The 15121-nt window shown below is 33.3% G+C and overlaps 1 protein-coding gene across 1 annotated transcript in view; it reads right to left on the bottom strand.

Annotated features, from left to right (window-relative positions):
• Positions 1–14609, bottom strand: part of LOC124353857 (protein disulfide-isomerase TMX3) — a 43070-nt gene extending 28461 nt beyond the window's left edge. Inside the window, 3 exon segments of the mRNA XM_046803886.1 lie at positions 4350–4389; positions 5354–5402; positions 14309–14609. Coding sequence (XP_046659842.1) covers positions 4350–4389; positions 5354–5402; positions 14309–14342 — 123 coding nt within the window. The 5' untranslated portion in view covers positions 14343–14609.
• Positions 14610–15121: the final 512 nt, after the last annotated feature.

Raw genomic sequence — 15121 nt, 5'->3', positions numbered from 1 at the left:
TTACTGTTGAACCATCAAAATTACAAACAAAATGTATGACTAGACAAAACTGTATATGTACACACCTACACTGACCTGGCTAAATCCTAATGTTAATGATAATAATACTATTGGTCACTTATAAAACAAAACTTGCCCTATAAAATAACAAGCAATTTTTAAACGTTTATGTAAATCTATCAAATGAGTTGGTTAATCAAAATGATGACATATATACTAAAATTAAAAGTGTGCAACATTTTAATGTGTGCACATTTTTAATATTTGTACCTGGCATTACTATACATATGCATATGGAATTTTAATTCTGGCTAGTATGATTATATTATTTATTACACAATAAAATAAATAAAAAAGTTTAGAAAAATAAGGGGGAAATCTATTATAATCAATGATTACTAAACCAAAACAGGACTAAATATTTATATAAAATCAGTTTCATTCTTATTTTTAACCTTACACTTGCATATCCAATGAACATCTCTCGCCAGAAAATAAACAACTCCTCTCAAGGACCAAAGAGGCTGCGAAAACGAAGGGGTACAAATACGTGTGGACCAGGGACGGCAAGATCTTCGTGCGAAGAGGCGAAGGAGAAAAATGTAGGAAGGTTGACACTTTCGCTGATTTAGATAAGTTGTAAATAGTTTATGCTACTCGTAATTAGATCTAAGTATGTTATTTTTTAGCTATTTTCTATTCATATTTAACTCTTTAACACTATATGAGTTGTATATTTAATACATTGGATCAGTCTTTCTTCCCTGTAAACAAATTCAATCATATATCGTTTATACATCAAAATATTAGAAGCCTCAGGAAAAACTTTGATTTACTTTTAATGTATTTGCAAAAGCTAGAACGAAATATTGATGTTTTGATCTTAACTGAAACTTGGATTTTTAATAATGAAATAACACACTACCAAATACCTAATTATACCTCCTTCTATAACTGTAACGAGACGTACAGATCAGGTGGCATAGTGGTTTTCATCAAATAATAGAATTAAGGCAAATGTTATAGAATGTAAGATGACAACTGCAGATGTATTGCTACTACAAATCTATTTTGACAACCTAATATTTTCATTACTTTGCGTTTATAGAATGCATGAGTTTTCAAAATTGGAGTTTGTAAAAGAAGTAGAACCTGTTCTCAAACAATTAAAACCAAATTCTATAGTTATTGGAGATTTTAATATAGATATAGGAAAACATAGTCCCGAATCTGAAGCCTACCTATCTCTGTTCCAAAATAATAGTTTTAACTCGCTTATAAATGATAACACTAGAATAAAACTACAGAACATGCTTCATGTCTGGATCACATTTTCGTCAGGCACAAAAATCTAACAAACTTCAAAACAGGAATTTTTCACATTAACATTACCGACCACAGTTTAACAGCATTAACTCTAAATAACTTTTAATGTAACACAATTTGCAGCGCAACAAAGAAGTGACAATTAAAAAAATTAACTTTGAGGGTGTTAAACATTATTTATTAGCTTCCTCCTGGGATGCAATCTATCCATACGACAGACGTTGACCTGTCACTAGATATGTTTTATGATACATTACATGAAAGTATAATTTTCAAATACCAATGAAAAAGTATTTCTGCCGAAATTCAGCAAAGCTAAATTCAAAAGTCCGTGGATAACGGAATCACTGTTAAAAAAAATAAATAAGAGGAACAAATTAGTAAAAATTTTGAAAAAATAGACCGTATGACAAATCTTTTTGCAATTACTTTAATAAATTTTAGACAATCTTCAAACCGAGATAAGTTGTACAAAGAAAAACTACTACCACAATTTAATTCATCGCAATGCAGGTAATTCAGCATATCAATGGAAAACAATCAACAGTCTAATTGATAGAACTGATAAAAAACTAACTACTAAGATAAGACTGGAGGACGGCACCATAATCGATAAGCCAGAATCAATAGCCGACATATTCAATGAATACTTTGTATCAGTCTCTCAACAGCTGATAGCCGGCCCCTCCCCCCCTCGCGAGGCAGCCCTCGCACACTGTTGCCGTCAACCGCATTCCATGTTCCTGAGTCCTGTCACTCCGCTAGAAATAGCAAATACCATTAAATCCCTAAATAATAAAAGATCTACTGGAATTGACAATATATCAGTCCAATTAATAAAACATATTGAAACTGCTATATCTGAAGTATTATCATATATTGTCAACTTAAGTTTTGAAACAGGCAAGTTTCCTTCTAAATTAAAACAAACTATAATTGTACCTATTTTTAAGAAAGGCAGCCCCCGAAATGATACAAAACCACAGACCGATTGCTCTATTGCCTATTATATCTAAAATTCTAGAGAGGTGCATTAAATCTAGGCTACTTTCATTTTTAAATAACAACAACTTTTTTTTCATCTAACCAATTTGGCTTTACTAAAGGTAAAAGTACAGAATCGGCTATTGCAACTTTTATGGAGGGAATTTTAAACAGCATAAATAATAGTCATAAATGTACAGGATTATTTATAGATTTTTCAAAGGCCCTTCGACCTTGTTGACATTGACATACTTCTAGACAAAATTAGAACTCGCTGGAATAAGAGGACCTTTGCTAAACTGGTTTAGTAGTTTTTCTAAAAGAAAGAACCAGCAAGTAAAAATTCAAAACTGTCTCAGTCACGCAAAATCTATTGTGAAAGGGTGTACCCCAGGGATCGGTACTGTCTGCAACACTATTTTTAATTTTCATAAATGATTTAATGAATTGTTCCATTCAAGGGTAAAATAATAGCATTTGCCGATGACGTTGCCATCCATTACTCCAAGAAAAGTTGGGAAAACATATGGGTCGACATTAATGAAGATTTGCAGTCCTTGGGAAACCTGGTGTATTAACAACAGAATGAAAATAAATGCTGAAAAAACAAACTTTATTAATTTTGACCTAAAACAATACTCTTTCCCTAATACTTTAAAATATCACGATTATTTAAATTGCTCAATCAATGATAAACTGTCCCTGCCCGATTATTAGTCAAGTAACTCATATAAAATATCTGGGCGTAATTCTAGACGAAAACGCTTCATGGAAGCAACACATCTATCATCTACAGACCCAATTAAGAAAAAAATATAAGAACGTTCTATTATTTAAGAAATCTTTTAACCGATGACCTTTTACGTATGCTGTATTTTGCCTTAATCCACTCAAGACTGACTTATTGGTATAGAAGTGTGGGGTGCAGCAAACAATACCACACTAAATCCATTAGAAATCGTACAAAAAACACTTTATAAGGATCATAACATTTAAATCCAAAACACGAACCGTCCTTGCCTCTATTTCGCCTCCTAAAAATTCTGCCTATGAAATACCTTTTTATTTTTAAAGTATTAAAAATGTTTTACATACGTAGTGGAAATAAATGTTCAAAACAATTTCGCTTCTATACCAGGGCAGCTTCTAAAGTAACATACATTAGACCAAAAGTGAATAAAACTATGTTCAGTAAAACATTTATATTTTTAGGCCAAAAATTTTTAATATTTTACCAATAGACATAAAAAAAACAGTCAAAAACATAAGGCTATTTCAGATTAAATTAAAATCATGGCTGTTTGATAAAGACAACATTAATGACCTGGTAGAAATATTACATTAGCTATAATTATGAAAATTAAAAACGAATTCCTATTGTAGATATATGGAATGGAGTTTATATGCGTTTGTGTAAATATTTTTAAGTATTCAAATTGTTTGGCTTTATTTTAATGTATTGGATGTTTTTAGTTCACCTACTGACGAGGTTACTTAGTTGAAGTGAATAGTTTACTTAGTTTATTTTTACTTACTCGTATTAATGTAAAGTGTACTTTGGTTCAGTTAAATAAATAAGTGCTGACACTGCAGCGGACCGCTAGGTTATAAGTAATATTTAGACTGTTTGATGTAAGAAGTTCTTGTTTATTTTTCATTGTGCTAGTCACCTTTACTTGATGCGGTGACTAGTCATTCCAAGTTTTTTTACATATGTTTACCTTTGTTATTTGATGATGGAATAAATACATTCTTATTCTTATTCTTATTCTTATATATCTAATAATAGAAGGAGGATAAAATCGATCCTAAATTTCCAGTCACTGGATGCTGACAGTGTGTGCAAGGTTAATCTCACAACAAAATAATTTCATGCCATAAAAACGGCATTTTTATTTAGATATCAGGATTGTGCTATGTCATTGAGACAACCTACTTTTAAGGAGACAACTACTGTTTGCTATTTAAAAAACTTGTTAAATTTGGCTCAATTTGGTTTATTTAATTACTTTCTATTAATAATTGTTCTTAAAACTTACCATAACAAGCCAGAGTCCATCTTTTCTGACATCAAGAAATCTGTGAATAAAAGCAAAAAGTAAGAATCAGATGGAGAGCTTTTAATCAACAATTCCTATATCTGAGTATAAAAAAAGTTATGGCAATGAAACAATTAAATTATACATTAACCCTTAATGTGGTGCACAAACTGAAGTTCACAGTGTTTTAGGTTCTACGTATACTTTTTATTTCCTTTCTAGGAAATACAATTGTAAATTTAAAAAATTATTAATACACATAACGTAGTTACAGTGAGAAGGGTTAATTCAATGTGAATGTGGAGTTTAGTTCCAGTTTTAATGACTGCCATATTGGAATGAAATTGTGTACAAAACCTTGGCAATGAACGTAGCTCAGATATTTATAAAACAAATTTTTGTACCAAGTTTGAACTTGTTTCAGTATGTCTTTCGCCAGTTCTTGGTGATAAAACAATTCTGAAGGGATTCATATGCACTCAGTGCCTTGAAAAACGTTTGAGAAAACATTTTTATTATTAAAAGTGTAGAAAATGTTCCAAAAGACTCTTTGTTGTTCCTGTAGGTCCATAACAAAATTATGAATTAAAATAGAAAACTTTAAATTGCATGATATTGGAACGAAATATTTTACTGATTGGGCCTAATTATACATTAAGGGTTAATGTATAATTTAATTGTATTATTGTTTATTGTTTTCATTCTAATATCTTTTTTTTATGCTGAATTGTATGAATAAAAAGAAATATGTTAGTCTTTATGATGCATTTTTGTTTTCATTCTGATAAACTGTTGTTTTAAGTTGGAGGAATGAGTTAGTTAAGATAGACCTATAAGGAATGATTCTACCGAATATTGGCAAATTGGCTGGAGCCACACAATCTGTACAATATGAAATTTAATGAATTTTTTAAAATAGCAGTGAATTGACTAAATAATGTAAGTTCTGAATTGATATAGCATCAACTTATTTCTAATTAACTTGTTCAAAAATATATTATCACCTGTCACTCAGTTCCAAAACTCGAGAGCCTCCAGTAAGCTGGATTACACCTGAAAGATATTTACAAAAATAAAATTGTAACATAGAAAATCTGTACAGGAAGATATGTTGGAAAAAGGATGGTTTACCTATGTGGTAGGAAACTTTTGCCTATGTGTAACCCATGTGTAAGTGAGCATGGTTAGATATGAACAGTCACTGTTCATTCGATATATATCTAGTTTATTAACAGTCACTGTTCATTCTATATCTAGTTTAAACGATGTTTATTACAGAACACAACTATTCACAATCCCATTTATTCATATCATTGGAATCACAAAAAGTGGTGTTTTAATTTACGTTTTTGGTTCCTTTTTACTACCAATTTGTTGAAGTTTACTACTATTATTTAACTAAACTGTAAAAATGTCTTTTTTAAGAAGGGCTTAAGTAAGATTTAATCGAGCACACAAGATAACTATAGAAAATTTGTACAGATAGATACATTAATGTGGGCTGGGTGGGGTAAGAGGAGTGGGACGGCAGGTGTAGCCAGTAGAATCTAGTATTATTGCAGATATCGGTCTTATGTGCATCTAGGTTTTCATTGTACTTTGTTAACATAACACTCCAGGGTAATGTTTCTCCATTTGTTACTTTTTTTGCAGTTTCCACTTTTTGTGTCCATTTTAAGCACTGATATTTTATGTCTGTAGCCAAACTAGTATACACTTCACTCGTGGAGTAGACAGAACTGACTGTCTGCATTGATCAGATGAGCGAGTCGGGAATATGAGCAGCAACATTATTCCACTGCTCAACCTAGTCCTTTTTCATGTCTAGGTAATCTATCAGTATTTGTTAATTTTACTAAAAATATTGACAGAACTTTTAATGTTTTCTAAAAGCCAAAATGAGTAAACGGTTTCAAAAGTACCTTACAACTCAAGATTCTTGAACCACTTTCAGAAAATGAGTTGTATCTAGTTGTCTATCACACTATAACTAAATTGGTGTTGGCTACAGTATAATTAGCAGCCATCAACACAATCAGATGATGATTATTGATGGCTATCAAATACGAAATTTGACCTATAGATATTCATAAAAAAATCATTGCCAGCTTTTTTTTATTTAGACTAGTGAGGTCATTACCAGCTATTGTTGTAACGTTTGTGTAGGAGAAGGCTTGTGACAACGACAAGAACAATGACAATGAATATGCAAATATTGGCTCAAAATGTTTTTATAAACACTGGACAATGTTTTAAATGGCTGCACGAAAATGAGCTAGCTCCTCAAAAACCGAAGTATCCCGTTTGTAGTTAGGAGATAAAAACTAGAGTTAAAGGTGGAAATCAATTAGCGTTTAGTTACTGTACAAGAAAAGTCTAAACAAACACAATGTTCCAAAACACGTACTTAAGAAGACTTTTTTTGAACATTCTATATTTGCTATTACGAATATACCGAAAATCATGTTCTATTTTAGTTCAAATCAAACTAAATATGACATTTCAATAAATGAATGTAGTTTTTACAACATCAGTACCTGTAGAAATACCATTTCAGATTGGCTAAAGTAATCGTAAGTACTACGCTGCTCAAACAGATTTTAAATCAAGTTTAGTTATTTTATGTAATCTGAAACAAATACATTTCTTTTACATATAAAAGTATAGCTTCTCAATATTAACATTTTTAGAGCCTAAAACGTATTTTAGCTCGACATTATTCTTCAAAATTAAATTAAAGTAAAAACTGTTTGGAAATAAATTCAAAATTAACACCATGTGTTTCATTTTTCTATTATTTTATAAAAGAAAACTCACAATTCTCCAATAATTTCTATATTTTAACACGAGGCCTTTCGACATCGAAGATGCCATCATCAGGTGTGAATCAACAATTTAAAACAAATATCAGCTGAGTAAAATTTATATGGTTAACCCTTTGACTAGTAATCCCACAACGCATTTGGAAGCACCCTACAGTAATCTCAATAGCCGTGCGGGATGCACTATGACGCTAAACAGTCTTCATAATAATGTTTTGTAATAAATAATCTCTCGCTTGAATACGAATGCGATCTAATAATATCTTGGAATAAATAAGAACACAGTTTCAGGTAGTTTTTGTAATTCCTACTAGATTGCAGTTGTTCTTTTATTTATTTATTTCAGACCCAACTGTGCCCAAGCTCATTCTATTTCTGTTTGTGTAGTGAATACAGGTGAACTTTACTTTTACATTACCTGTTGCCTTGCTCGTAAACGTTTTATTGTGTTCAGTCGCGTAGTGAGGATTTTGGCGCCATGGAGCGACTCAGTCCCTGGCGCCCCTCCCCCAACTTTTTTACCTACATGATCAATCAGTGCCGACAGTTCACCTCACTACCGTAACAAACGTTTCTTGGCCATAATTTATCAGCAATGTAAGGCGTCTTTGACCAAACATCATTTTTTTTATAATAACTTTCAGTCTACTATTCTTTATAAAGTTTTTGTTACTTGTAAGAGACCTAGTTTACGTGTATAGCAATATGTATTTAAATCTCAATTCAATTCCATAGGGTTTTGGAATGAAAGTACAAATTTCAATATATTTAATAAATATGTATTGAAAACCCTAGTTTAAATTTGAGTACATTATCTAAAACGTGAACATAGTAGTTAAGTAGTTACAAAACCAACTCGCATATTACTATCTTAACTAATCTTCTTTCGTGACTTCATGCTAGCAAACTGTGTTATTGTGTCGTCCAAGTTGATGTGCCTGGCTCTGCTGCGCTCTATAAATATGGTTGCTAAGGCACTTAGACGTTCTTGGGACATGGTGCTGCGAAAGATAGTTTCTTTATCAGTTTAAGTTTGGAAAATGATCTCTCTGCACTTGCAGTTGTAACAGGTAGTGTCAAAGAAGCATTCACAACATCTGGAAAGCTGGAACCAACTTGAGCACGCACTATTAAAGTATCTGCAAGATCCCTTATACTTTTTGTTTTTTCCACGTGACTTAAAAAACAAGTTTTTAGCCTTACAAGCTGTGGACCTAAGTTAAGGGAGACGTCATCTTGGTAGTTTAATATCAAAATTTGGCATGATTCTAAGATTTCTCCATCACTTGCTCCAACTAAAAAAGAAGGCTTCAGACATTGGAAACTACTGGTAATGTGAGTAATAGCCTCAAAACGCTCTGTCAGCTGTGTTGTGATTATGTCAAGGCTACGGTTTGAACACCCCAACCCGGAAACGTTTCTCATTGTCTTTAATAGGGTCATCAACTTGCACTTCATCAAACATTCTTGCCTTCTTTTTTGTTCTTGAGTCAGTGAAATGTGGTACAAATTTCCATTGCAAACATAGCTTAGTTGCATCTGCTTTAACTGTTTGCCACTCATTCCTAAGTTTGTTAATTTTTGTTTTGAGATTTAAGAGCATTTTTGTTGCGTGTTCCAAGTCTTCTTCGGTACTTTGAAGTTTTTTTAGAAATTATGTCCATAGTTTCAAGCAACACACTTTCAATAACTATCAATATTACTGTAGGAAACTGCTCAAAATATTTCAAAAGTGATTTAGCTTGGTTTACTTCTTCTTGGTCTTTCTTTCTGGTTAGGAAAGTCAGTACTTTCATTATGTCAAAATAACCACATCGAAGAGCGTCGACGGCTTTGATTTCTTGAAGTCCACCTTGTTGGACACACTTTCTTTAAGGTTTTTTGTAACATAGCCAACTTAGTCAACAGTGCCCATCTTGATATAGTTTTAAAAAATACATAAAGACTTTGAACATTATCAAAAGAGGTTCTGATTTCAGGAATGTTTGATACTGAATCGTTGATTGCCAAGTTAAGGGCATGAGCACAACAGTGAATATACTTAGCTGCAGGATTTTTTTTGTTTTATTCTTGCTTGAAGGCCTGAATATATACCACTCATATTAGCGGCTCCATCGTAGCCTAGCCCTCGAACTTTAGATATATCTGAATACTTTTCTATGATATTGAAAACAACATTTGATAAGTATTCTGATTTCTGGCTTTCCACTTCCAAAAAGCCCCCGAACGCTTCTTCTATGAACGCTTCTTCAGTTGTACTGGCCTGTCGCCTTCGTCAGTTTTTATCTTTATACAACGAAACACTGTACTCAGCTGGTCGGTTTTTGCTATATCTTGAGTTGTATCAAAGATAATAGACACATAGGGGCTTTTTTCATTTCTTCCTTGATTTCTTTTTTTATCTCTTTGGAAATCAGGTTGATCAGCTCATTTTGAATCTGAGGACTAAGTTAGTTAACACTACGTTTTGGTAACTTAATTAAACCTGCAAGGACCTGGTCATATTTTGCTAGCATATGTATTATCTCAAGGAAATTTCCTTTCGATTTAGTTGCATCTTCATCGTCATTACACAATCTGTGCTCTCTTAGTGGTAAGTCGTTTGCAGCTAACGTAATAATGACGTCCACCACTCGCCTTAAAACTTGTCTCCAGTAATCAGTGGCTTTTTTAATCTCCTCCAGATTCTCACTATCAACTGTTAGGCCTAACTGCCAGCGATAGTATATTTCACACGCACTTTGCGAATCTTCTTCATGGTCTTTTATGTTTCGACCTAAATGTGCCCAATCAGACGTACCTTTCGAAAATCCCACATCAGTATAGGCCGTATTGAAAAGCCAGCATGGCTGACAATAGCAAACATTGAGGATGTTTGAATAACATAACCAATTACGTTTTATTCTCAATTGGTTTTCTTTATTCTTTTGAAAATACCATTTCTCGTCAAATCCCCTATTTTTATTTCTTCCTTCTGATTCTTTTGGAAATGGCCCTTTAGGTTGATGAGGGCCTAATTTTATTATTTGCCGTTTTTGTTCGGCTGTAAGAGTGTTTTCAAAATTACCCTTATCAGAAGAACTTATAACAGCTGTTACATTTTCTTTAAGGTTCAACACGCAATCGGTACCTTCAGCTTTAACTAGGCCTACCTTAGAAAAAGGTTCCTGAAGAAGGACGTGGTCATCTGCATCTTCAGGTAATCCTACAGGTGTTTGCTCCAAGTCATCATCGCTTGTAGGTACTTGTGAGCTACAAGTGGGTTCTTGAGAAACTGCAACTACTGAAGTGTCCCTCGAAAAGTAGGTAGATAACTTCTTTACTTTCTTAAGTTCAAGATTTTCTGCGTGACTTTTCTCTAACCTTCGTTTCCGATACTCAGCAACACTTAGTTTTTTTTGACATTATATACCAAAGGTAATAAATCAACACCACACAAATCACATCACAACAAAATAAATAATATAATCAATACTTTGCACTAACGCTAAATCTGCAATCACTACGCAAAGGTAAATTGAAGTAAGTCAATCACTCGGTAGGTCTGTACGGACGCCTTTTGTCTCAGCCAAGGTCAATGACAGACTGACTGACACAAAGACATTGCGCGGCCGTGATGCGCGTGGAAGGGGCTGCTTCCCGCCATTTTATCGTCCGCCCGCCCGCCGCCCACCTGTCACCCCCGCCCTGGAACGGTCGCTCCACTCGCTCCTCTGTCGCTACGCCACTGATTGTGTTAACGATGAATAAATAAACTAGGGTACTTTAGGATTATACCGACCACACCAGTATGAAGAGCACAAAAATATAAATTTATAGAAACAAACATGATAGACGAAAAAAACAACTCTTTAATTACAGTATTACATCAATCGACAAGCATTTCCAGGTATTGTGATCGGTATTGTTGTCGCTGTTATCTTATCTTTCTCGAGAATCCCGATTACAGCAGGCCACGCGGCATCACATGATTATTTAAGTTTTTTGCGCGGCACATAATTGCCTTTCCATTACTGTACAATTCAATTTATATTTCTGATCAGCCCCTCTAGAATTTGATATTTTACTGATAGGTACTATCTCGAGGGATGTTTTTCTGTCATTGACATCAGCGCCGAAGCCCGCACTGATGGCCGGAGGCACTCGCATTTTGGGTGGCGGAGTGTGATCAAGAATAAAAACAAGTTTTGTGTGTTTTTTCAATAAAGAGTTTAGTTTTTGCTTGGTAATGTTTGTTTTTGTTGAATTTTTGTGTTTAGAGAAATGTAGGAGACTCTGCAATCACGTTATCTACTAGACCGCTCAACTTTGACCTCTGTCTGAGGATGGGGAGGAGTTTGCGATAAGACAATTCCTGTTTTATATTGACGAAATATTGTTTTACGCTAATCTAGTAATCAGTAGAAGCAAAATGTCAAATGACGATTCATATCTGGGTGTGGTCGGTATAATCCCAAAGTACCTAAACTTAGCTGTTTATGTAATTATTGATTACTAAAATGATGTGAGAAAGACTTACAGACGAATTTTTGGTTAAGATGCTCCCCTGAGACTTACTGCTTAGCATTTTCCCACCACCATCCCTGTTACAGATAAGAAGGACAAGCCGAAGAGAGCTTGCTATGTGTGCAGATAGATTAACGTCGGTGAGCAGCGGCGCCGGAACACTATGTGCCGGATTGCGCTGGTCCGCTTTGTGTGTCCGACTGTTTTTTGTTTCTTTAATACCATCAAAGATTTATGAGGACTTGTGTACTGTTACTAACTTGTACCTAACCTGTACCTTAGTACGTTTATGAGAAAATGCTGAATATTTTATTTTATTCTCATATTTTGTAAATATAATAACGTCTCTACATATTTAGATTAATTTTGGTATTTAACGTTTAATTGAGTGCTTTTCACAACACATCTATTGTAGTAAACCCAAACCGCCTAAAGAAAACTAAATTGAAAATAAAACTCACTTTTTAGGGCATTCATACTGAGGAGAAACCGACCAGTCAAAGGGTTAAAAGTAAAATAAAATAAATATTAGTATATGTATAAAAGTTTTGGTCAAACATGTGTTTCATGTTTGGCTAATGGTGGCAAGAAAAGTGACACAGTGAACGTGTCTTTTTTGTTTCACTAGCAGTCACATTTATCCTTGAAAATACATAAGGAAAATAAATGTTATTTTTGTTGTTGTAATTATATTATTATATATTATATTTTAATTTGTGGTAATTCTAAGCAATATATGGGTCAACCTCGATTTTTCTCATATTATAATATAAGTTAATGTTCCAATAGTCAATTAGAAAAGGAAATGACTAGAATTTCTTGCCAGAAAGCAGCTATAGGGAGCAGGCAACCGCCAGACGGTCACGTAAACTCGCACGAATTACACAAAAAAGGATTAACATCTGAACGGCTGCACATCACGATAGCAACTGATTAGGACTGGCCGCCAGTGACTGATAACGCCGCGCGGACTGAAATAATTCAGTATATACCCAGATATGATGCTTGCCCGCTGTGCAGCGCTTCGCGCTGCTTGCTCTTTTAGAAAATAAAATTAACTCGAGTAGTTCCAAATTTGAAGCCTAGATCACGTCAGTGCCCCTGATCACTAATAGGTAATTCTAAGCAATATATGAGCGTCTGGCGGTTGCCTGCTCCCTATAACTGCTTTCCGGCAAGAAATTCTAGTCATTTCCTTTTCTAATTGACTATTGGAACATTATATTGTAATATGAGAAAAATCGAGGTTGACCCATATATTGCTTAGAATTACCTAATTTGTAAATTATATTAATATTTATACATTTATTTATAAGAATGAAAACTAGCCAAACCATATTTTTGTTTGAAATATCTATTACCTCTTTTGCTTTCAGTCCTTTGGATGGTAATGAATATCGATGATTCCATATCATTCGATAATCTTCATCCGATTGTGTTGGTGGCAGCTTATTATGAATATGCAGATATTGGCTCAAAATATTATAAACACTGACTAAGGTTCTAAGTGGTTACAAGATAATTACCTTGCTCCTTTAAATCCGAATTGTACAGCTTTTGAATAATGAGATGAAAACTGGAATTAAAGATGGAAAATCAAAGTGTTTCACTGCAAAAAAAGTAAGAACAAACACGACGTATCGAAAAAACGATCTTGAGAAGACTTGTTTTGAACATTCTAAACATTTATTATGAACATAATGAACAAAATTGTTCTTGTCGTTGTCACTAGCCTTCTCCTACATAAAAAAAACAACAGCTGGTAATGTCGTCACTAACAACGACTGGTAATGACATTACTAGTCTGAATAAAGAAAGTTGGAAATGATTATTTATGAATATCTATAGGTAAAATGTCGTATTCGTTAGTATCAATATTTAAAATCAATAATCACAATCCGATTGTGTTGGTGGCCGCTTATTATACTGTAGTCTATTTTTTTTTTTAAGTTGACAAAACGATCAGCTAATTGATGTTGGATTTGTCAGAATCTTTAATTTGAGGTACCACTTGATGTGTTATCATATTAGAAACTTTTGAGTTGCACCCACTTCTCACTTAAGGAAGAGAATAGATCATAATGGGAGAGAAATATCTTAGGGTACCGGTAATTTGATTAAATATTCAGAAGATTTAAAAATGTTCAACCATACAAAATACTGGGACATAGCAGGAACTTTTGGAATACCTGGTACAAATTAGTGAGTTTTTTTAATGGACTAGAATGCATACCTTTTGAGAAATGTGTAACTTACGAATAAAATAATGACATAATGTTGGCTGAGGCTAACCTGAGCTGAGTATCACAGTCCATAAAAATAGTCACATGCAATATATAGTTTAGGCATTTTGACATTAAACTGCTGTATTATGAAACATTCCATTGACTATGAATCTTATGAACCTTTATATGTTATCTATTTCTAGTCTATATTGATCTAGGTATTGTCAGCCATTAAAAATTAATCATATAACAAGTAGCTTGTTTTAAGGGATACTGATTAAATTCTACATTTAAAAAAATACTATAATAGTCTAGACTATTCATTAGCATGATTAAAACTAAGAATACTACAGAAGCAACTAAATTACTACTGATTTTAGTCAACACAGTCAACTACTGTACCAACCTAGAATTAACACTGTAAACTTTAAAAATATCATTTGGTTTTATTTACAATTCATCAGACAAATAAGATTCACTAATAGCAGTTATTTACTGCAATTCATCACTAATACACATTGTTTTGTTAGAAATTGATTTTCGAAAAAGAAGTGCAGAGCAGACGATAATCTTGTTTACATCAACCAACGCTAGTACGCCACTTTCTTCAATTATTGTCAAAAACATCTAACTTGGTTTAGGAAACTTCATTTAGCCAGGAAAATGTATTCCAAGACTAGTAAAAACACATTTTATTCTAGTAAACAAACAGAAAGCGTCAAAAGTGAAACAAAATTCAGTAAAAAAATAAATGTATAAAATGCTCAAGTGTTTCATCGATATTAAAATACAATTACGGTACACGAAAGAATTACTTTTGAACTTAATGGTATAACATATCTCTTAATATTTATCGGCCGTCTTAACGACTAATGTTCATACGATTGCATTTCTATTCGAGGTGTAATATTGTTGTTCTCAACAGATTAAGTGACATTGGAATAATTTCTTTTATAGGACATATTTTGCAGTAGCTCATCTCTCCTTTGTTTTATCTTCCGGATCGGTTTACCAGATATATTAGGTTTACCAGTCTTGTAGTTATACACAATTCGACAATATTTACCATGGTGGAATACTGTTCCGTCATTTGTTTACCGTAGGTTTATAGTTTAGAATTATTTAGATGTTATCGGGCATCCTATGAGTTGGGACCTCTCCTTATTGGACCGTTGTATTATCTGATTCATACCCGTGTCTGCTCAGAAATTCGCTATAG

This window comes from Homalodisca vitripennis, chromosome 2, assembly GCF_021130785.1.
Source record: "Homalodisca vitripennis isolate AUS2020 chromosome 2, UT_GWSS_2.1, whole genome shotgun sequence".
NCBI classification, from domain to species: Eukaryota; Metazoa; Arthropoda; class Insecta; order Hemiptera; family Cicadellidae; genus Homalodisca; species Homalodisca vitripennis.
The sequence above is the reverse complement of the archived record's forward strand: the minus strand, read 5'-3'. Positions and strand labels throughout refer to the sequence as shown.